This window comes from Malaclemys terrapin, chromosome 10, assembly GCF_027887155.1.
Source record: "Malaclemys terrapin pileata isolate rMalTer1 chromosome 10, rMalTer1.hap1, whole genome shotgun sequence".
NCBI lineage: Eukaryota > Metazoa > Chordata > Testudines > Emydidae > Malaclemys > Malaclemys terrapin.
In genome coordinates this window covers 13548172-13563462 of record NC_071514.1, presented here as the reverse complement: position 1 = coordinate 13563462, position 15291 = coordinate 13548172, and the positions used below count along the sequence as shown (strand labels likewise).

The following is a 15291-nucleotide window of genomic DNA, read 5'->3' as shown; positions in this document are numbered from 1 at the left end:
GAGGTGGAGCCAGCCGGGGATGGGAGGATGGGAAGAGGCTGTCTAAGAGGACTTGAAGATTTTGGAGGAGTAAAAATTGTAGAGGTTAGGGTCCAGTCAGTGCATTGTAAGAAAGGTGGAACTGGAACAACATATAAAAGGATAGGGGAAAAGTGAGGTGAAGGGACATGGCCAAAATACTCCATATGCCATCAAAGGCACAACTTCGGATTGAGCAGAGAAGGGAGCTGGGATTGAGAGGAGTCAACACCTGAGGAAGAGGAAATGACCTCATGCAGACTTGCAACTCATCGGCCAGCCCAATCACCCCCACCAGATCCCTCTTTTTCAGTAACAAGAGCACCTGAGTCTTCAAGACTCCACAAATCTCCCTTCACGTTTTCAGCACAACCTCTCTTGCAGGGGATTAACTCTAATAAAGATGTGGTTTCTGGATGAGAAGGAACATTTTCCTGCAGCACAGATGAAGAGCCAATTCATGCACTTTAGAGAGAAATATCATGGCAAATTGCACCCAGAAGTATATTTCAAACAATATTTTCCCCACATTGCACCAATTATGCTGTTGCCAAATCTTCTGATTCTGAAGGACTGTGCGGCTTTTTGACAAATGTTATCATCAATGTTGCATTAAAATGCAAAATACTGGAGGAGACCAAAAGATGCAATTTCAACTCCCGAAATTTACAACACCAGTTTAGTTTTCTGTTGTTTTTATTCAAAGGGGTGACGAGAGGAGATAATTATTCTTCTCAAATCCTCCAGAATAATCAGCTCTTCGTCACAAGAAACACCCAGCACAAGAGCACGTTTCTTTTCAAAGCATGTGAATTTAGTGGTTACGAACACGTGAGGTGAATGGCACTGGCTGGAGCAAGGAGTCACTCAGGCAGCATTCCTGCCTTCCTGGCACAGTGAAAAGCCAATGATTTAACGCTCAGCTGACACCCACACCCAGACGTTTCTCTCTGTTATTTGCAAACAAAAAACAGGTAATAAATAACTTTAAATATTGGAGTGAAATCCTGACTCAGTTCCAAGTCAATGGATTTGATTTCAGTGGGGCCAGGATTTCACCCCCATTTTCTTAAAAATCAAGACAACAACATATCACCTTCTCTTCCAGTGAATCTGGATAATGGGGGGGCGGGGTCAGGAGCCATCTCTTGTGTGATTAACGTGGATAGGATGTATCCTCCAGATCTCTATTCTATTCATTTTTACTTTCACAGTCACAATAACCTCAGACTCAAGATGCTGTCACAAACCCTGAGATTTTCTGAGACAGTCCTGAGACATCCCCTGCAGGTCACTAGTGAGAGGTGAGACGGGGGTGGCATGTTGGGTACTATCCAGTATTCTGCCATACAGTTCTGCCAGTGCATTTCCAATCCTGAGTTTCCCCTCCACCAACTCCCATAGCTCTACCAATGCAGCTCAATCCTGACCTATTAGTATCCTATTAGTCCATCACCACCACACAGCTCTGACACCAGTGGAATCCTGGCATTCAGCTATTCCAGTTCTGATGACTGTCCTGATCTGCAGCACCCGTTGCTATACCAGCAAAGGGCCTCCCCTGAACAGGGATTTCTAATCCGTCCTCTTTCGAATCACTTCTCAAAACTTATCTCTACTCCAATGCCTACAGCAAACAACCTAGTGATAATGGCAAGTCTACATGGCTAGTGACCCCCGGGGGTTTTATTCATCATTACTGATTCATAAAAAAAGTGACCTAGGCATGTAGCTTGCTGACACATCCCTGTGTTCCTATTGCTGATAGTCGTGGCTTCCTGCACACCCACCTGTTATGTCCTGGCCTTATTTAGCTTGTAAATACCTTGGGGTTAGAACTGTCTTTCTCTGTATAACTGTACAGCACCCGGGACAATCCTGGTTGGGGTCCCCGAACACTGCTAGAATACAAAGAATCAATAATAATCTTACTAAATTATGCCCAAATGTGATGTGATATTAGGATGGGTCACGTGACAAGTCCACTAAATATATTTTCACATTTGATCTCTCTGATCTCCCGAGGTGGAAAAGATCACGCATTCACCCACAGCAACCTCTGGCCCACACAACCTCATTTATCCTTTCTTCCCAAAACGTGCCCAAAGCTCTGCACTCTTTCCAGACGCTAACCAACTGGTTCTTAGAAAGGATATGCAAGACCCAGTGATGGCTTTATCAGCATGAAAGCTACATCTGCTGTGCCTTTGAGTCACTTTATAATAGTCAAATCATAAAGCTTGCTGCTGTCCTTCAAATCTACTGTGTACCAAGCAGTTTACCTCTAACAGCAGCTACTGCAAGTTAATTAACAATTATAATAATACTTATCACTTACAGTGTAAAGCATTTGTCATGTTCAAAGCCCTTTGCCAACATTAGTTAATAAAACCTCACAAACTCCTTATCTGCTAACATTCTTTGGGAACCTACAAGGTAGATAAATCAGTATAATTTCCCTCATATTACAAGGGGGGAACTGAGACAGAGAGGTGAAGAGATTTGCCCAAAGCCATGGAGTGAGTCAGTAGGAGAACTGAGATAAGAACTCAGGAGATCAAAGGCTCCAAGCCAGGCAGCAGCCGTGTGACTCACTCTAATGGCCTTTTGACTCCCTTAACCACGTGCAGCATTTGACCAATAGCATTGGGAAAAGTGATAAATGAAATATGGTGGGATATCAGTTTAGACTAAAGTAGTACAGGAAAATTCATATATACCGTAACTTTAGGCCCACTGGAAATGGGGCCTAATATAAAAATGAAATATTTACCATTTCTCTATTCTGTCCCTCCCCAAAGGGCCCCCTTTGTCCTGCTATCTTTTAACCCCATTGGGATCTAACCATGTTTTTCTCCCCACATGGACCTATTCTTAGGTTTCCAGTGTGGTAGGTGTATGTGACACACACTCTTTTAGCAAACACAGGAAACAGAGGGTGCCTGAGTCTGTATGGTGGAAAAAACTGTAACAAAAACCAGACAGCAGGAGATGGCTGGTGTGGAAGCAGAGAAAGAACTGTCATGCATTGCATCCCCTTCCTGTCAGTTCTTTCTCTGCTTCCACACTGGTCTTATTGGGTCTGGTAAATGGTGGCTGGATGGAACACAAAGCAGGGGAGCTCCCTTTCCAAGGACCAGACCCTGTGTGGGTATTCTAATGTTTGAGTCTCTACTTAGAGTCTGTTGAAAGCAGCAATGCCCCCTAGTGACTGAAAGGGACCATTCTTGTGGTCAAATGGCTAGTAGGGTACATGCCCACTTACCACCGCATCAATGTCTTAACTCTGGCTAGCCAAGACGACCCTTAGGACTGAAAGGGGAGATGCCATTCCATGCCATATTTAAGGTTTGACTTCTCTCCTGGAAACTAACAAGACCAGGTAGCACTGACTGTGATGGTAATTTTTATAATGTGAACATAGGGTCCCCGGAAAGAGAGGTGAAACCCTCTCTCTGACATCACAAAGGCCCCCAAAACACCTACCAGATGGGAATGAATAAGTGATTAGTGACCAGGGCAGGATTCCAACTGGTGGGCTAGAGACAAACTGCTTCATACCCCATTACCAACCCTCTGAGGCATCCAACGCCCAGAAAAGTTATGGTTTAGACAATGAGCTGAAAACAAACTCTGGAACTGAATCCCCAAGTGCATTCTCACCAATTCAATATGCTGACATTTTCCTTAAATAATTTGCTGGAAAGGAATATTATTTTGTGTGTTAACGTAAACACTTGCCAAAACGACAAGTGAATTAGACAGTCTTATAATAACTGTGACTATTTATCATGGGTGTATCCTGGCACTTCACACAGGGAAGCAATAAAACAGAGCAGCCATGTCACGGAAATTCCTTTTGACAGCTGAGTTGCTAATATTCTCCATAACATAAAATCTCTCTCAAGAGATGTATGGGAAAGGTATATAATGGCAGAGCGGTGCTACGACATCCATCTTCATGAGTGAGCTCTCCCATCTCCCCTCACCAGTGAAGATGAATGTCAGGAGAGATCGGCTGGCATGTATTACACAGACAACCCATGTATGCACCTCTCCTCCCGCTGTCCTTCAGCTCAGAGGCTGCTTTAGATCTGAGCTGTGGAAGATGAGAAATGATGGGAATTTGTGGGTGAATGGGCATGTCAACCTCACTGAGTTTCCCCTTACTTATGCATTCAAGGTCTGGGGTCACAGCTAGCATTCCTCCAGGCAAGGAGGGTTGGATGAGGCTTCCTCCAGAACCCATCGCCAGCATAAGCAAAGTGCTGGGGGAGGATACAGGGCTCTTTCACCCAAACACATTGAGCATGCTGTCTTCATAGTGCTCCCATCTTCAACCGGCCTGGGGAACCACAGACTCTGATTGCTCCTAGGTGTAACTATTTGCTGCCTATAGACTGGTACACTACAAGCTCCAGTGACTGGGGAGTTGCTCTGTCCTTGGTGAAAGAACAAGAGGTGTGTGTTAACCTAGAAAGAACAACAGATTGATAGATGGCAATATAAAAATATATTGACATATAACTGAATGTACAATTGAAAGACACCGCATACTCCAAAACAAAACAATCCTATGCTCATGTCTCCACCGTATCCCGGTCCAGGATATGATTAAGAATTTAATTGCACACTCATGGCTTAACTTTACCAGTCAGCTGTTATTGAATCACCACACAATAACTGCCTTGTTAATGACATTAGGAGCCATTACTATCGGAATCAGCATATAAGCATTGCATGTCCTGCATCTGCTGGTGCCTATTCTGCCTGCACCCATGAGCCCATGCACAGAAGCCAAAGGCTACAGGCCTAGTGCAGCATTTAACACAATGGGGCCCTCACTCTTGGTTGGCCCTTAGTCACTACCATAGAAAACATGATTACTAATAAAAATGAAGGTATGTGGGGGCCAACTGTAAGCTCCTGAGGGGACAGTCTCAGGAGGAGTAGAGGTTAGCTGGACAAAGATGAGTGTGGGGACATTATTTGGGCAAGGTAAATGGTTATTTGAGTTGTTACTGACCGGGCACCCATTAGAGGTAAGAGAACCATGACCCTTGACCTCCAGGTGAGCTTTGTTTAGGGAGTTTGGGTTTGTTTTCACAGAGAACTGGAAGGTTTTTTACTCCTGTCATGACATAAGTTTGGGGCTCTGTGTTTCTCCTGCAAGGCGATAACATCACAGTAAATGCACCTGGCAGTGTTTGGATCGATTGTGATGTCGTGCATGCAAGTGAGAAGAACGTTTAACCCTCTAGGCCAAATGTACAAACAACAGCAAAAAGCAAAACAAAACCCAGTTTATTTTGCAAGGGGAAATGCATTAATTCTACCCGGGGTTCTACAAGCCCCTAAACCACACGGCCATGTGTGGATGAGACTGCCCTTTACTGTGACACATGTGGTCCATTAGCAGGGAGTGAAATGGAACACAGGTTCATTTGAACAAGTGGAACTTTATTAAACCCCGTGCACTGCTCTGTCCATGTGGGTGAATTCCTTACACCCTAACTCCCTGCATTTCTGGTTTCCCATCAATAATAGTTCCTCCAGGGAACATGGGCCCTCTTCCTCCCGTTCTACTGATCATGATACATCTTCCCTATTTTACAAACATTTTAATATACACATTAAAAAACAATAATTGATGCCCAGACCACCACCCCAGGTCCCTTTGTCCAGAGGTTGCTATAGGGTTGCCAATTTCAGTTGGACGTACTCCTGGGGGTTCCATCACATGACACGATCTTTAATTAAAGTTTAATCTTTAATTCCTGGAGACCCTGGGACAATCCTGGAGGGTTGGCAACTCTGGGTTGCTAGCCTATAGCAGAGTTGGAGTCTTATCTTTACCACAGACCCAGCTGGTTACATAGTCTTTAAGATCGTTTGGTCTCCTCAATGGATGACCACAATGGGAGTGACCTATCCCTGTCTCCCTATCTAGAAAACCATCTCTCTGTGGAGTCTCCTTCCTTTGTGTGGGGTTGGCCTCTGGATGGTTCTCTGTCTCTATTCTGTCACTCTCTCTCTGTAGGTTCTATCTAGATTTTGTGTCTGCTCGCTCGTTAAGTGTCTCCTGGTCCTTCAGATCACTTCTTTCTTGCACAGTCGCCTCATATGAGCAGGGTGCCAGTGCAGCCCTCACTACACCTTTAGTCTACTCCTTCTGGAGACTCTCTAAAGGCTGGATCCTACAGGAGTACCTGTCTTCAAGGCGGGCAGGTCCTTGGCTGACCTGTTGTAATCTAGTGCCTGCTTTCTCTGATCGTTGGCCCTGTTTTTTCTACGGACAAAGCAGAGTGTAAAGGCAATGCCACAGACCCAGTGAGCATGGCTCAGGGTGCAGACGTGTCTGCCACCTTCAGGCAGAACTCCAAATTCATAGGTGAAGTGAGCAAAGCCACTCCCTGCTCAGGCCTTCACTGTGTGCCTGTGGGATCATTTTCATATGCCATCCTACTCTGGGAAAACTAATTTCCCTCTCATGCCAACACAGCACCGGGTGGTCACTGGGACCAAGGTTAGCGGGTACAACTCATGCAGATTTAAAAAGGGTCTGTACTTGCCCAAGACAGGACTGAGTTTCACCCATACAGTACATTAATTTCTGGAGGAAATGTGGCAGTGATGGGAGAAGCAGGGCAGGGCGTTCTGCCCTCTGTGCTGACCACCACTCTGAAACACCCAGATGAATCTATCTGAAATCACAGCTCACTCTTTGGCAAGGAGAATGGGTGACTAAAACTCTGTTAACCCTGTGTGTGCTGCATTCAATTTGGCACACCAATGATACAAGTTGGGGATGGAAAAGAAAAACAGGTAGGCTGCCCAGTCCACCTCTCTGCCAATCACTGGTGCAGGGCCTTAAAACTATTTGGGTACCACTCCTTTGTGCTTCTGTGTACTCATGAAGAGGGCTTCAGGTTGTCACCATGGTTCCCCCCTCCTCCCCTCTCCACTACCACTTTACTCCAGAAGAGAGAATTCTGCATGTATCCTCTCTCTCCCCTGCATACCAACTAACAGGGTCTCACTCACATCCAATCCCTGCTGTCGGAAGTGCATAAATTTATTGTGTGTGAGAAATGGGGCACTGGCAGCTGAAGGTTAATGACATGAATACAGTTAGCAGGAGGGGAAGGGAAGCCAAAAGGAATGCACCAATGAAACACTTACTTGTAGTAACAGATATCAGAGCCCACTCGAATCCAGTGAGGCCTGCCTTGGAGAGCTTCCTTCACTGAATACATGACCGGCTGCATGCCTACATAAAACAAAGGCAGTTTCAGGTGACATGACTTCCTTTGCCTGAATGTGCATGCTCTTTGCAGCTCTTTTACCAAAAGCAGATACACTTTTCCCACATCCCACACTTGAGATTTCAAAGCAGCCAACTCTCTATAGAAAATTACGGAGAGGGGAAGCCAGCTACAGGGAAATGAGTAGTAAATGGATCAGCCCTACTGGCTTTTCCAAGGTGAGAGATTCCAAGCAACTCTGCTTATGCAGGGACTGAGGAAGGGAAAGAGGAGGAAAAGAAGAACAGAAGAATCAGTACACTGGACAGACATATGGTGTGGTTAGACAACTATCCCTTCCCCTGTCCCACTGGAATACATCAATAGCCACCTCCTGCCATAATGGAAGCAACCAATGGACGGTGCATCTAGCTCAATACTTTTTGCTAACCTCAGCTAATATTGGATGCTTCATAAGAAGGTATTAAACCTCCCATAAGAACATACAGAGCTGGGTGCCCTAAAAATGCTTGTAACAATAATATCCCTCATTGGACTGTATGATACCAGGAAGGCAACTTCTTCCTGACCTGCACCATGTTATCACCTTATGCCCTGAAGAGAAACTATGCAAACATTATCCACGGTTGCATGAGTCCAGCTCCTTTGCAGGAAGATTTTTATCCACTGAGACATGTGTATACAATGTATTTGCTCTACATGGGTCCCCCCTTCTACCTTAGGGCAAGCTTCTTGTCCTCCTCTTTGACAATCTCCATAGCACCTTCCCCATCTATTTCTTTCCCTTCCTCTCTTTCTGCTGCCTTTGTCTCCTTTCATCCAGTCCAATTTACTGCCTTTCTCAAGGTTTCTCATTACATCTAGTCCATGATGTCGATGTGTGCTGATATTTAAGATGTATAGGATACTCCTTGGTGTCATTAACGCCGGGGGCTTACTTGCGTCACACACAAAAAAAGGGTTATAAAATCACAGCATTTTGCCTCCTCCCTTTGGATTTCTTTGATGTAACTCATCAGCACTTAAACAGCTGCGGAGTCCATCTCTGAGCAGACACAGGATTGTCCCATACCTTAACAGGAAGGTAACATAGAAAGAACTTCAAATACAAACTCAATCACATCACGGATTAACCTTTCCATTTTTGTATCCACATGGGAGCTGGAACAATTTTTACAGTGGGGTGCTGAGAGCCATTGATCCAAACTGTAAACCCGGCATATAATGGAATCCACTTCAAGCCAGGGGATGCTGCAGCACCCTCCGCACCCCTAGTTCCAGCACCTATATGTATCCATGCAGCGCTTCTGCATGGACCAGCTAACAGAGGGGACACCATGGTGCATCATGGGAGATATATACCTATCCAGGAGACTTGTCTTTCAGAGACAATGAGGACATGAGGTACCAGAACTACAACTCCCATGAAGCACCACAGCATCACAGCAGGACATCGTTTAATATTAAACTATCTCAAAACAAAACTTTACAATTCACTTAGACAAACCAAAATATTTTGTTTCCATTTCCTCAATGGAAAAGTCTAGTTTTCGGCCACACTGCTCAGTTTTTTGACAAAAGTTCAACATTTTCTACGGGGAAAGAAATCCATTTTCTGACCAGCTCTGCTGCTGACTACAACTGCTCCTTGAGACGTTCTTTTACCGATATGAAAATTACACAGCACCATCTACCTGACAGGGAGATCAGAAGGACAGCCACAGTACACAGCCAACCCATGTTATAGCACATTGTCACCCATGCCACTTTTGCACAGGAGCAGGACTTGAAACTTCCAGCTCAGTGAGGTGAATGGTAGCACTGGTAAGTGAATGGAGCAGCAAGTAGCATATTTTCTCATATGCAGAAGTCAATGTCATGCATGCTGCTAACAGTGCTATGGGCCTCACTCCATCCTGATAGCTAGAGTTTCAATGCATTTTCAATGCATCAGAAGCAACGGACAAGAATTTCCCCACATGCAATCCCACACACACTGACCCCAGACCACACAATAGCTGGCCCTGGGGCTAGCCTCCTAACACAGGATATTATTTTCACATTTTTCTTCCAAATATATTTTTAATTGCACATTTTAAAATTTGATTCCTGTCCACTGAAAGCTCACAAAAGTGAGGGGCTAATAAGTGCTGGCTACAATCAGAGAAGCAGATGCCGGAGAACCTTCCACCGGTAAGGGCCTGAATCTATCCTACTGAAACTACCCCATAGGGTATATCATTGAGAGCTACTCTATTGGTTTCAAGAGGTACCATATCAGCCTCTGACATCCCCTTTGCCACTCCTCCTCAGTGTACTTCACTCTCAGGCCATTAAGTGAATTACCCAGTCATGCCGAACTGTTTGGTGATTCAGGAAAGTGGAATAGCATGACAATACAAATTCATTTTCATTTGTGATCTATTTCAGTACTTGAACTCTGGTCCTTAGGGCAAATGATTTATAATGAACTGCACCACTCAGCAAGCATTCTTGCAACTGTAACAGCATGCTATTCTCAGGGCAGGTCTACACCAAGAAGGCTGCATCAGTGCTGCTGTAGTGCGTTAATGAAGACGCTCTATGCCAACAGGAAAGCTCTCCTGTTGGCATAGTTAATCCACCTCCACAAGAGGCAGTAGCTATGTCAGCGGGAGAAGCTCTGGTCATTATGCCCCTCAGGGATGTGCATTTTTCACACCTCTGAACAACGTAGTTATACCAAAGTAATTCTGTAGCGTAGTCCTGCCCTAAGTCCCTTTGCTATTTGTTGTGGATACACTGCTCTTGAGGTAGTTCCCTTGTTGATTTGTGCAGATGTATCCACAAAGCTAAGAGCAGGGGTCGGCAACGTTCGGCACGCGGCTCGCCAGGGTAAGCACCCTGGCGGGCCGGGCCAGTTTTATTTACCTGCTGACATGGCAGGTTCGGCCAATCGCGACCCCCACTGGCCGCGGTTCGCCATCCCAGGCCAATGGGGGTGGCGAGAAGCCGCGGCCAGCACATCGCTCGCCCACGCCGCGTGCCGAACATTGCCGACCCCTGCTATAGAGGGAAGTGGTGTTTGACATTGTGCACTTATTAAACATTCTGGGCCAGATCCTCAGCTGGTGTAAATTAACATAGCTTCATGGAAAGCAATGGTTGGTGCTAACGCTAAACTATGCCAGCTGAGGATTCGACACACAGTCTGTATGTAAAAGAAACAATTTCTCTTCTAAAATGGGCATTGAAAGCTCTGATTTGCCTGCCTGTTTTATGGCATCACATCCTTCCTCCTGAACCACAGACTGCAACTGGAGCTCAAAAATAGAGACAGAATCTTTTATTATTAATGTTGGCAGAAACCTCAGAAGGTCTGGATGTGGATTTTAATTTCTTAATAAGCCTCCTAAACTGTGGATGCTTATTTGAAGATTAGCCAAATTTATTCAAACCTTATGAGATTTCTCCACTTCTACACCACTCATTCAGCCCAAATAGATCCTCCTCCTTTCCCCCACAGTCCCATTTTTCAATATCCCAGTCTCCAAACTCCTGCTCTTCAATTCCAAATCCCTCTTCCCATCCCTAAGTGCCCTTGAGACAGAGAGAGAACTCCTTTTGAGGCCTTGTAGTGACCCCTTCTGGCTGATTTCAAAGCAGCTGCTGTGCGCCAAAGAGGGACCCCACCCAGCTCTACTAATTCAGAAGGTGGACCTAGCAGAGGATGAGATGACAGGAGACCTTAGCTGCTAGGAAATTGGTAGTAGGAGTGGAGGGTGGGAATGGAACCCATATTAATTATGTGGATGGGAAGGAGAGAAAGGAAGAGGAGTAAGAAGGTATTATACCCTGAAAGCCCCCAGATTCACACCCCTGCTCCATAGTTCAGAAGGCACCCTATGACTAAGTAAGCAAGCCATGACCTATGGGACTCTAACAGACACAAGAAGGTTGAAGCCCCCATGGAATCAATAGCATAGCCCTGTGCATGGGAGGGAACTCCAGCCCACCCAAAGGCTCGTACCGTAATTAAACTGGCTGTTGACCTTCTCGCAGTTGATGATGTTAAAGCGGTAGGGAATGGCTGGTTTCATGGTGCTGACTTCAAAGTAAAACCACTGGTGGTGCTGGACCGTGTTCACATCGGTGTTCATAATCAAATCATACTCAAATCTGGAGAGCAAGGCGTGAGATGGTGTCACCATGGGCCAGGCAGAATGACAGGGTGGGATGCAACGAACTCACAGCTGCAGCTACCTCATACAAACACTACAGCTGTCAGCCACTGGTGACAATGGGAGGGGGTGCCACTGAGACCACCAATGGCAGGGGGAGCCACAGGATGCCATCGAAGCCAATATTAGCCACTGCACTCATGTCCTACCCTAGCATAGCGTCACGTCTTTCACGCCTTGGTTTCTCACTTCCTTTAACTTCACACCACCTAATACCTGTGATTCATAAGCTCTGCTCCCCTTGCTGACTGTTCTAAAGTACACGGTGCTTCACCTTTTCACACAGTAGACATTACAAGTGTGGCCGGATAGGACACAGCCACTGCTGAGACCTAAGCTACTTACTTGCGCACTTGGGTGGCTTTGCGGAGGTTTCCTGATTCAAACTTGGAGTAGAATCTCAGGCAGTCTGGAGAAGCATCTGTGCTTGAGGGGCTGGAGCAAAACACAGAAATATGTCTACTACCAAAAATTACCTTAAGGAGCAGTAACCACTCCAATATAATTTATATAGCGATTTAGACTTACAAACAGAAGACATTTAAGAGCAGTTATGGCCCAGCCATCCAGCTCAAAGAACCAGCCTTTATGGGGTAATTCTAAATCCCACTTTCTTCCCCCTCTCGATTTTCCTATCTCCAGGAACAGATCCATACACTCCTCAATCTCAGTTAGGTTCTTTGTTCCAATCACCTTCCCCATTAACTTATTCCACAGGTTTATTATCCTTTGTGTGAAGTGGCTCTGCCCAAGTTCTCCATTTACTCCTCCCATTTTTACCTTTTGCCCCCCTAAATTTTGGAGCCTTTAAAAGTATCTTGAGCAATTTTAAAAATCTCTCTCCTTCTTCTTCAAAACCCCGCCAGGTCACCTCAAACTCTCCTGTGTCCTGTGTTCCTCAGAGGACAATCTCAGACCCATTAGCCCTTTCCTCAGAATGTACTTGCTTCAGATTTGAGATCCTCTCCATTGCCCTGTGCTGCCTCTTCTCAAGGGCAATAATGATTTGCCAGGAAATGGTGCCCAGTCTGGTTCAGAGTACCCAAGATGGGTCTCACAGCTGCCTTACTGCACAGCATCATGGCACTACCCCTTTTAGTTTTAGGTTCCATTGCTCTGCTAAAACCACCCAGGATCTGGTTTGCGTTTCCTACTGCCGCTGTGCACTGGGCTGGTGGTTTCAGGGACTCTTCCACAATAGCCTACAGATCCTTTCCCTGAGCCATGTGCTGAGAGACTCTGGGAAGGGGTGGTAACCTCACACTTGCCCCAAATGTGGATAGAAAAGGGGGCTAATTAACCCAACAAGTAACAACTGAGGGGAATCAGGTGGCTAACTAATCCCCTGAGGGAGGGAGGGAGCCAAGCCAAAGGGGAACAAGCTGGGCTGGGATTTATAAACACAGGAAATTGGAAGGTGAGGGGGCTGCTGAGAAATAGGTTACTGTCATTCCCTGGGGGGAGTGTTTGGAGGCTGAAGAAAAATGGAGCTTGTATTTGCTCCCTGGGAGGAAGGAATGGTGACAAACCTTGGGGGAGGTGGAGTGCCAGATGGTAAGGAAAGGGCTCAGGGAAAGGCAGCAAGGTCCAAGAGGGAGCAGACCTTGACTGCTGGCTAGATGGTCCCTGAGCCAGAACCCAGAGTAGAGGGTGGGCCCAGGTTCCCCTGCCAGCCACTGAGGGAGTGAATGGGAAGGCTAGGATGCCTAGGATGGCTGAAGGAAGACTTTGGTATTCCGGAAGGGGAAAATGCGTATTGTAACCTGGTCGGAGGGCTGAGTCATGAAGAGGTGGCAGTGGCGGCAGCAGCTCATTGAGCAAGAGAAGAGCTGCTGCAGACCCAGCGAGAGAGGCAGAGAGACAACTTCTTGCAACTGCAAGAAGGGGCATCGACCTCGCAAAGCTAATCCCCAGAACGGCCATGAGGGGGCGCCACCCTGGCCGTGAGTGGCGCACCCCCTCACAAAACCTTGTTCCTTACACTGGATCCTATCTACCAGTCTAATGTTTTGTACATTTGTCTACGTTGAATCAAATGCACCAACTGCTGGCCTAGTCACCTAATCTATTACTGATAGTAACAGTAGTGCCCTCAGTCACGTACACTACAAGGAAGACCTACCTGCGCCCATCTAAATCAAAGACAACTCTGTCTATCACATCACCTGGCTGGATTAGGCGGCGAACATCCTCAAATATTTTGGCCCTGGAAAAGAAAAACAAATTGTGAGTCTGTCTGCAGCCACAGGCAGACACATACCTCTGTCTTGGAGGATCCTTGCAGAGGAAGTGACCTGAGGCTTATGATATTCTTTCCAGGAGGTTGGGGAGAAGGGGGATTCCTGTGCAGAATTATACACCTGAACTAACTAAACAAAAATATCCCTTCGCACTTTTTGTTGTTCACCAGTTTGGCTTTTGCATGACTCTCATGACTGGAAGATACCTTTAGAGTTAAATGACTTGTCATTCACATTCGGTAGGATTTATCTCCATTTCTTCTCATTCCGTCTCAGTGAATGAGTCACGCACACCTAGCAATGGAGAATTTGTCACAAGGGATCATACTATTGGTCTATTATTACAGACTCCTGGCTCCAACCCCATCCAGTAACAACCAGTTGTACGATGCCATATGTGTTCTCGAGATTTCCTTCCTGACCTTTGCAGCAATCTACTTAAACACTGAAGCATGACATGATTATCCCTGTCTTTGCTGTATAGTTACATATGTTGTTATGGTCATAAAAGCGGTGAGAGAATGACAGCCTCCGTGAATAAGATTCCAGGCATTTAGCTGCAACAGGAAGAGTTCCCATCTCTATAGAGCACAGAGGTTCAAAATAGCTCAGAAACTTATGGCCTTGATAAATGCCATGTTATTAGTATCATTCAGTCCTAGAGCTTAGTTCAAGAGACAGAAGAATCACCCAGCCTGTTTGCGGTGTGGTAAGCATTGCTTGTGCTACTAAGAACAAATGCCCTCTAAAGGAATTGCAGAGGGACATGCATGGGGCAGGAAGGGGGAGGGTAGCCCTGAGAAGAATCCCCTCTCCCAACACAGGTCCCCCCACACTCCAACACACAATGTATACTCCTCAGTTGCACATAAGAACATAAACATAAGAACATAAGAATGGCCCTACTGGGTCAGACCAAAGGTCCATCTCGCCCAATATCCTGGCTTCCGACAGTTGTCAGTGCCAGGTGCCCCAGAGGGAATGAACAGAACACGTAATCATCAAGTGATCCATTCCCCTGTCGCTCATTCCCAGCTTCTGTCAAACAGAAACTAGGGACACCATTCCTGCCCATCCTGGCTAATAGCCATTGATGGACCTATCCTCCATGAATATATCTAGTTCTTTTTGAATCCTGTTATGGTCTTGGACTTCACAACAGCCTCTGGCAAGGAGTTCCACAGGTTGACTATGTGTTGTGTGAAGAAATACTTCCTTTTATTTGTTTGAAACCTGCTGCCTATTAATTTCATTTGGTGACCCCTAGTTTTTGTGTTATGAGAAGTAATAAACAACACTTCCTTATCTACTGTAACCCCTTTGGGGTTTAAAAAGCATGGCCCCTTTAAATCTTTTTCCTAGGGGCGAGGGGGAGCATTAAAAACAAGGAGGGAAACTCGGGGGGGGTGGCTCTGGAGCTCTGGGGGAGAGAAGGGCTGCAGCTTGCAGCCCCTCACAAAGTGAAGCAGCAAAGAACCTGTCGGAAGCCTGGGAAGAACGGACGATCAGGGACCCCCAAGGACAGAAGCCAGGAGGAGCACTGTGCCA

At 46.0% G+C, this 15291-nt stretch overlaps 1 protein-coding gene across 1 annotated transcript in view; it reads right to left on the bottom strand.

Annotated features, from left to right (window-relative positions):
• AGBL1 (AGBL carboxypeptidase 1) overlaps positions 1–15291 on the bottom strand; it is a 387636-nt gene that overhangs the window by 273892 nt on the left and 98453 nt on the right. Inside the window, exons 12-15 of the mRNA XM_054043152.1 lie at positions 13626–13709; positions 11849–11938; positions 11293–11441; positions 7201–7288 (exon numbers count right to left, since the gene is read on the bottom strand). Of these exons, the coding sequence (XP_053899127.1) occupies positions 7201–7288; positions 11293–11441; positions 11849–11938; positions 13626–13709 (411 nt within the window). The remainder of the gene's footprint in view (positions 1–7200; positions 7289–11292; positions 11442–11848; positions 11939–13625; positions 13710–15291) is intronic.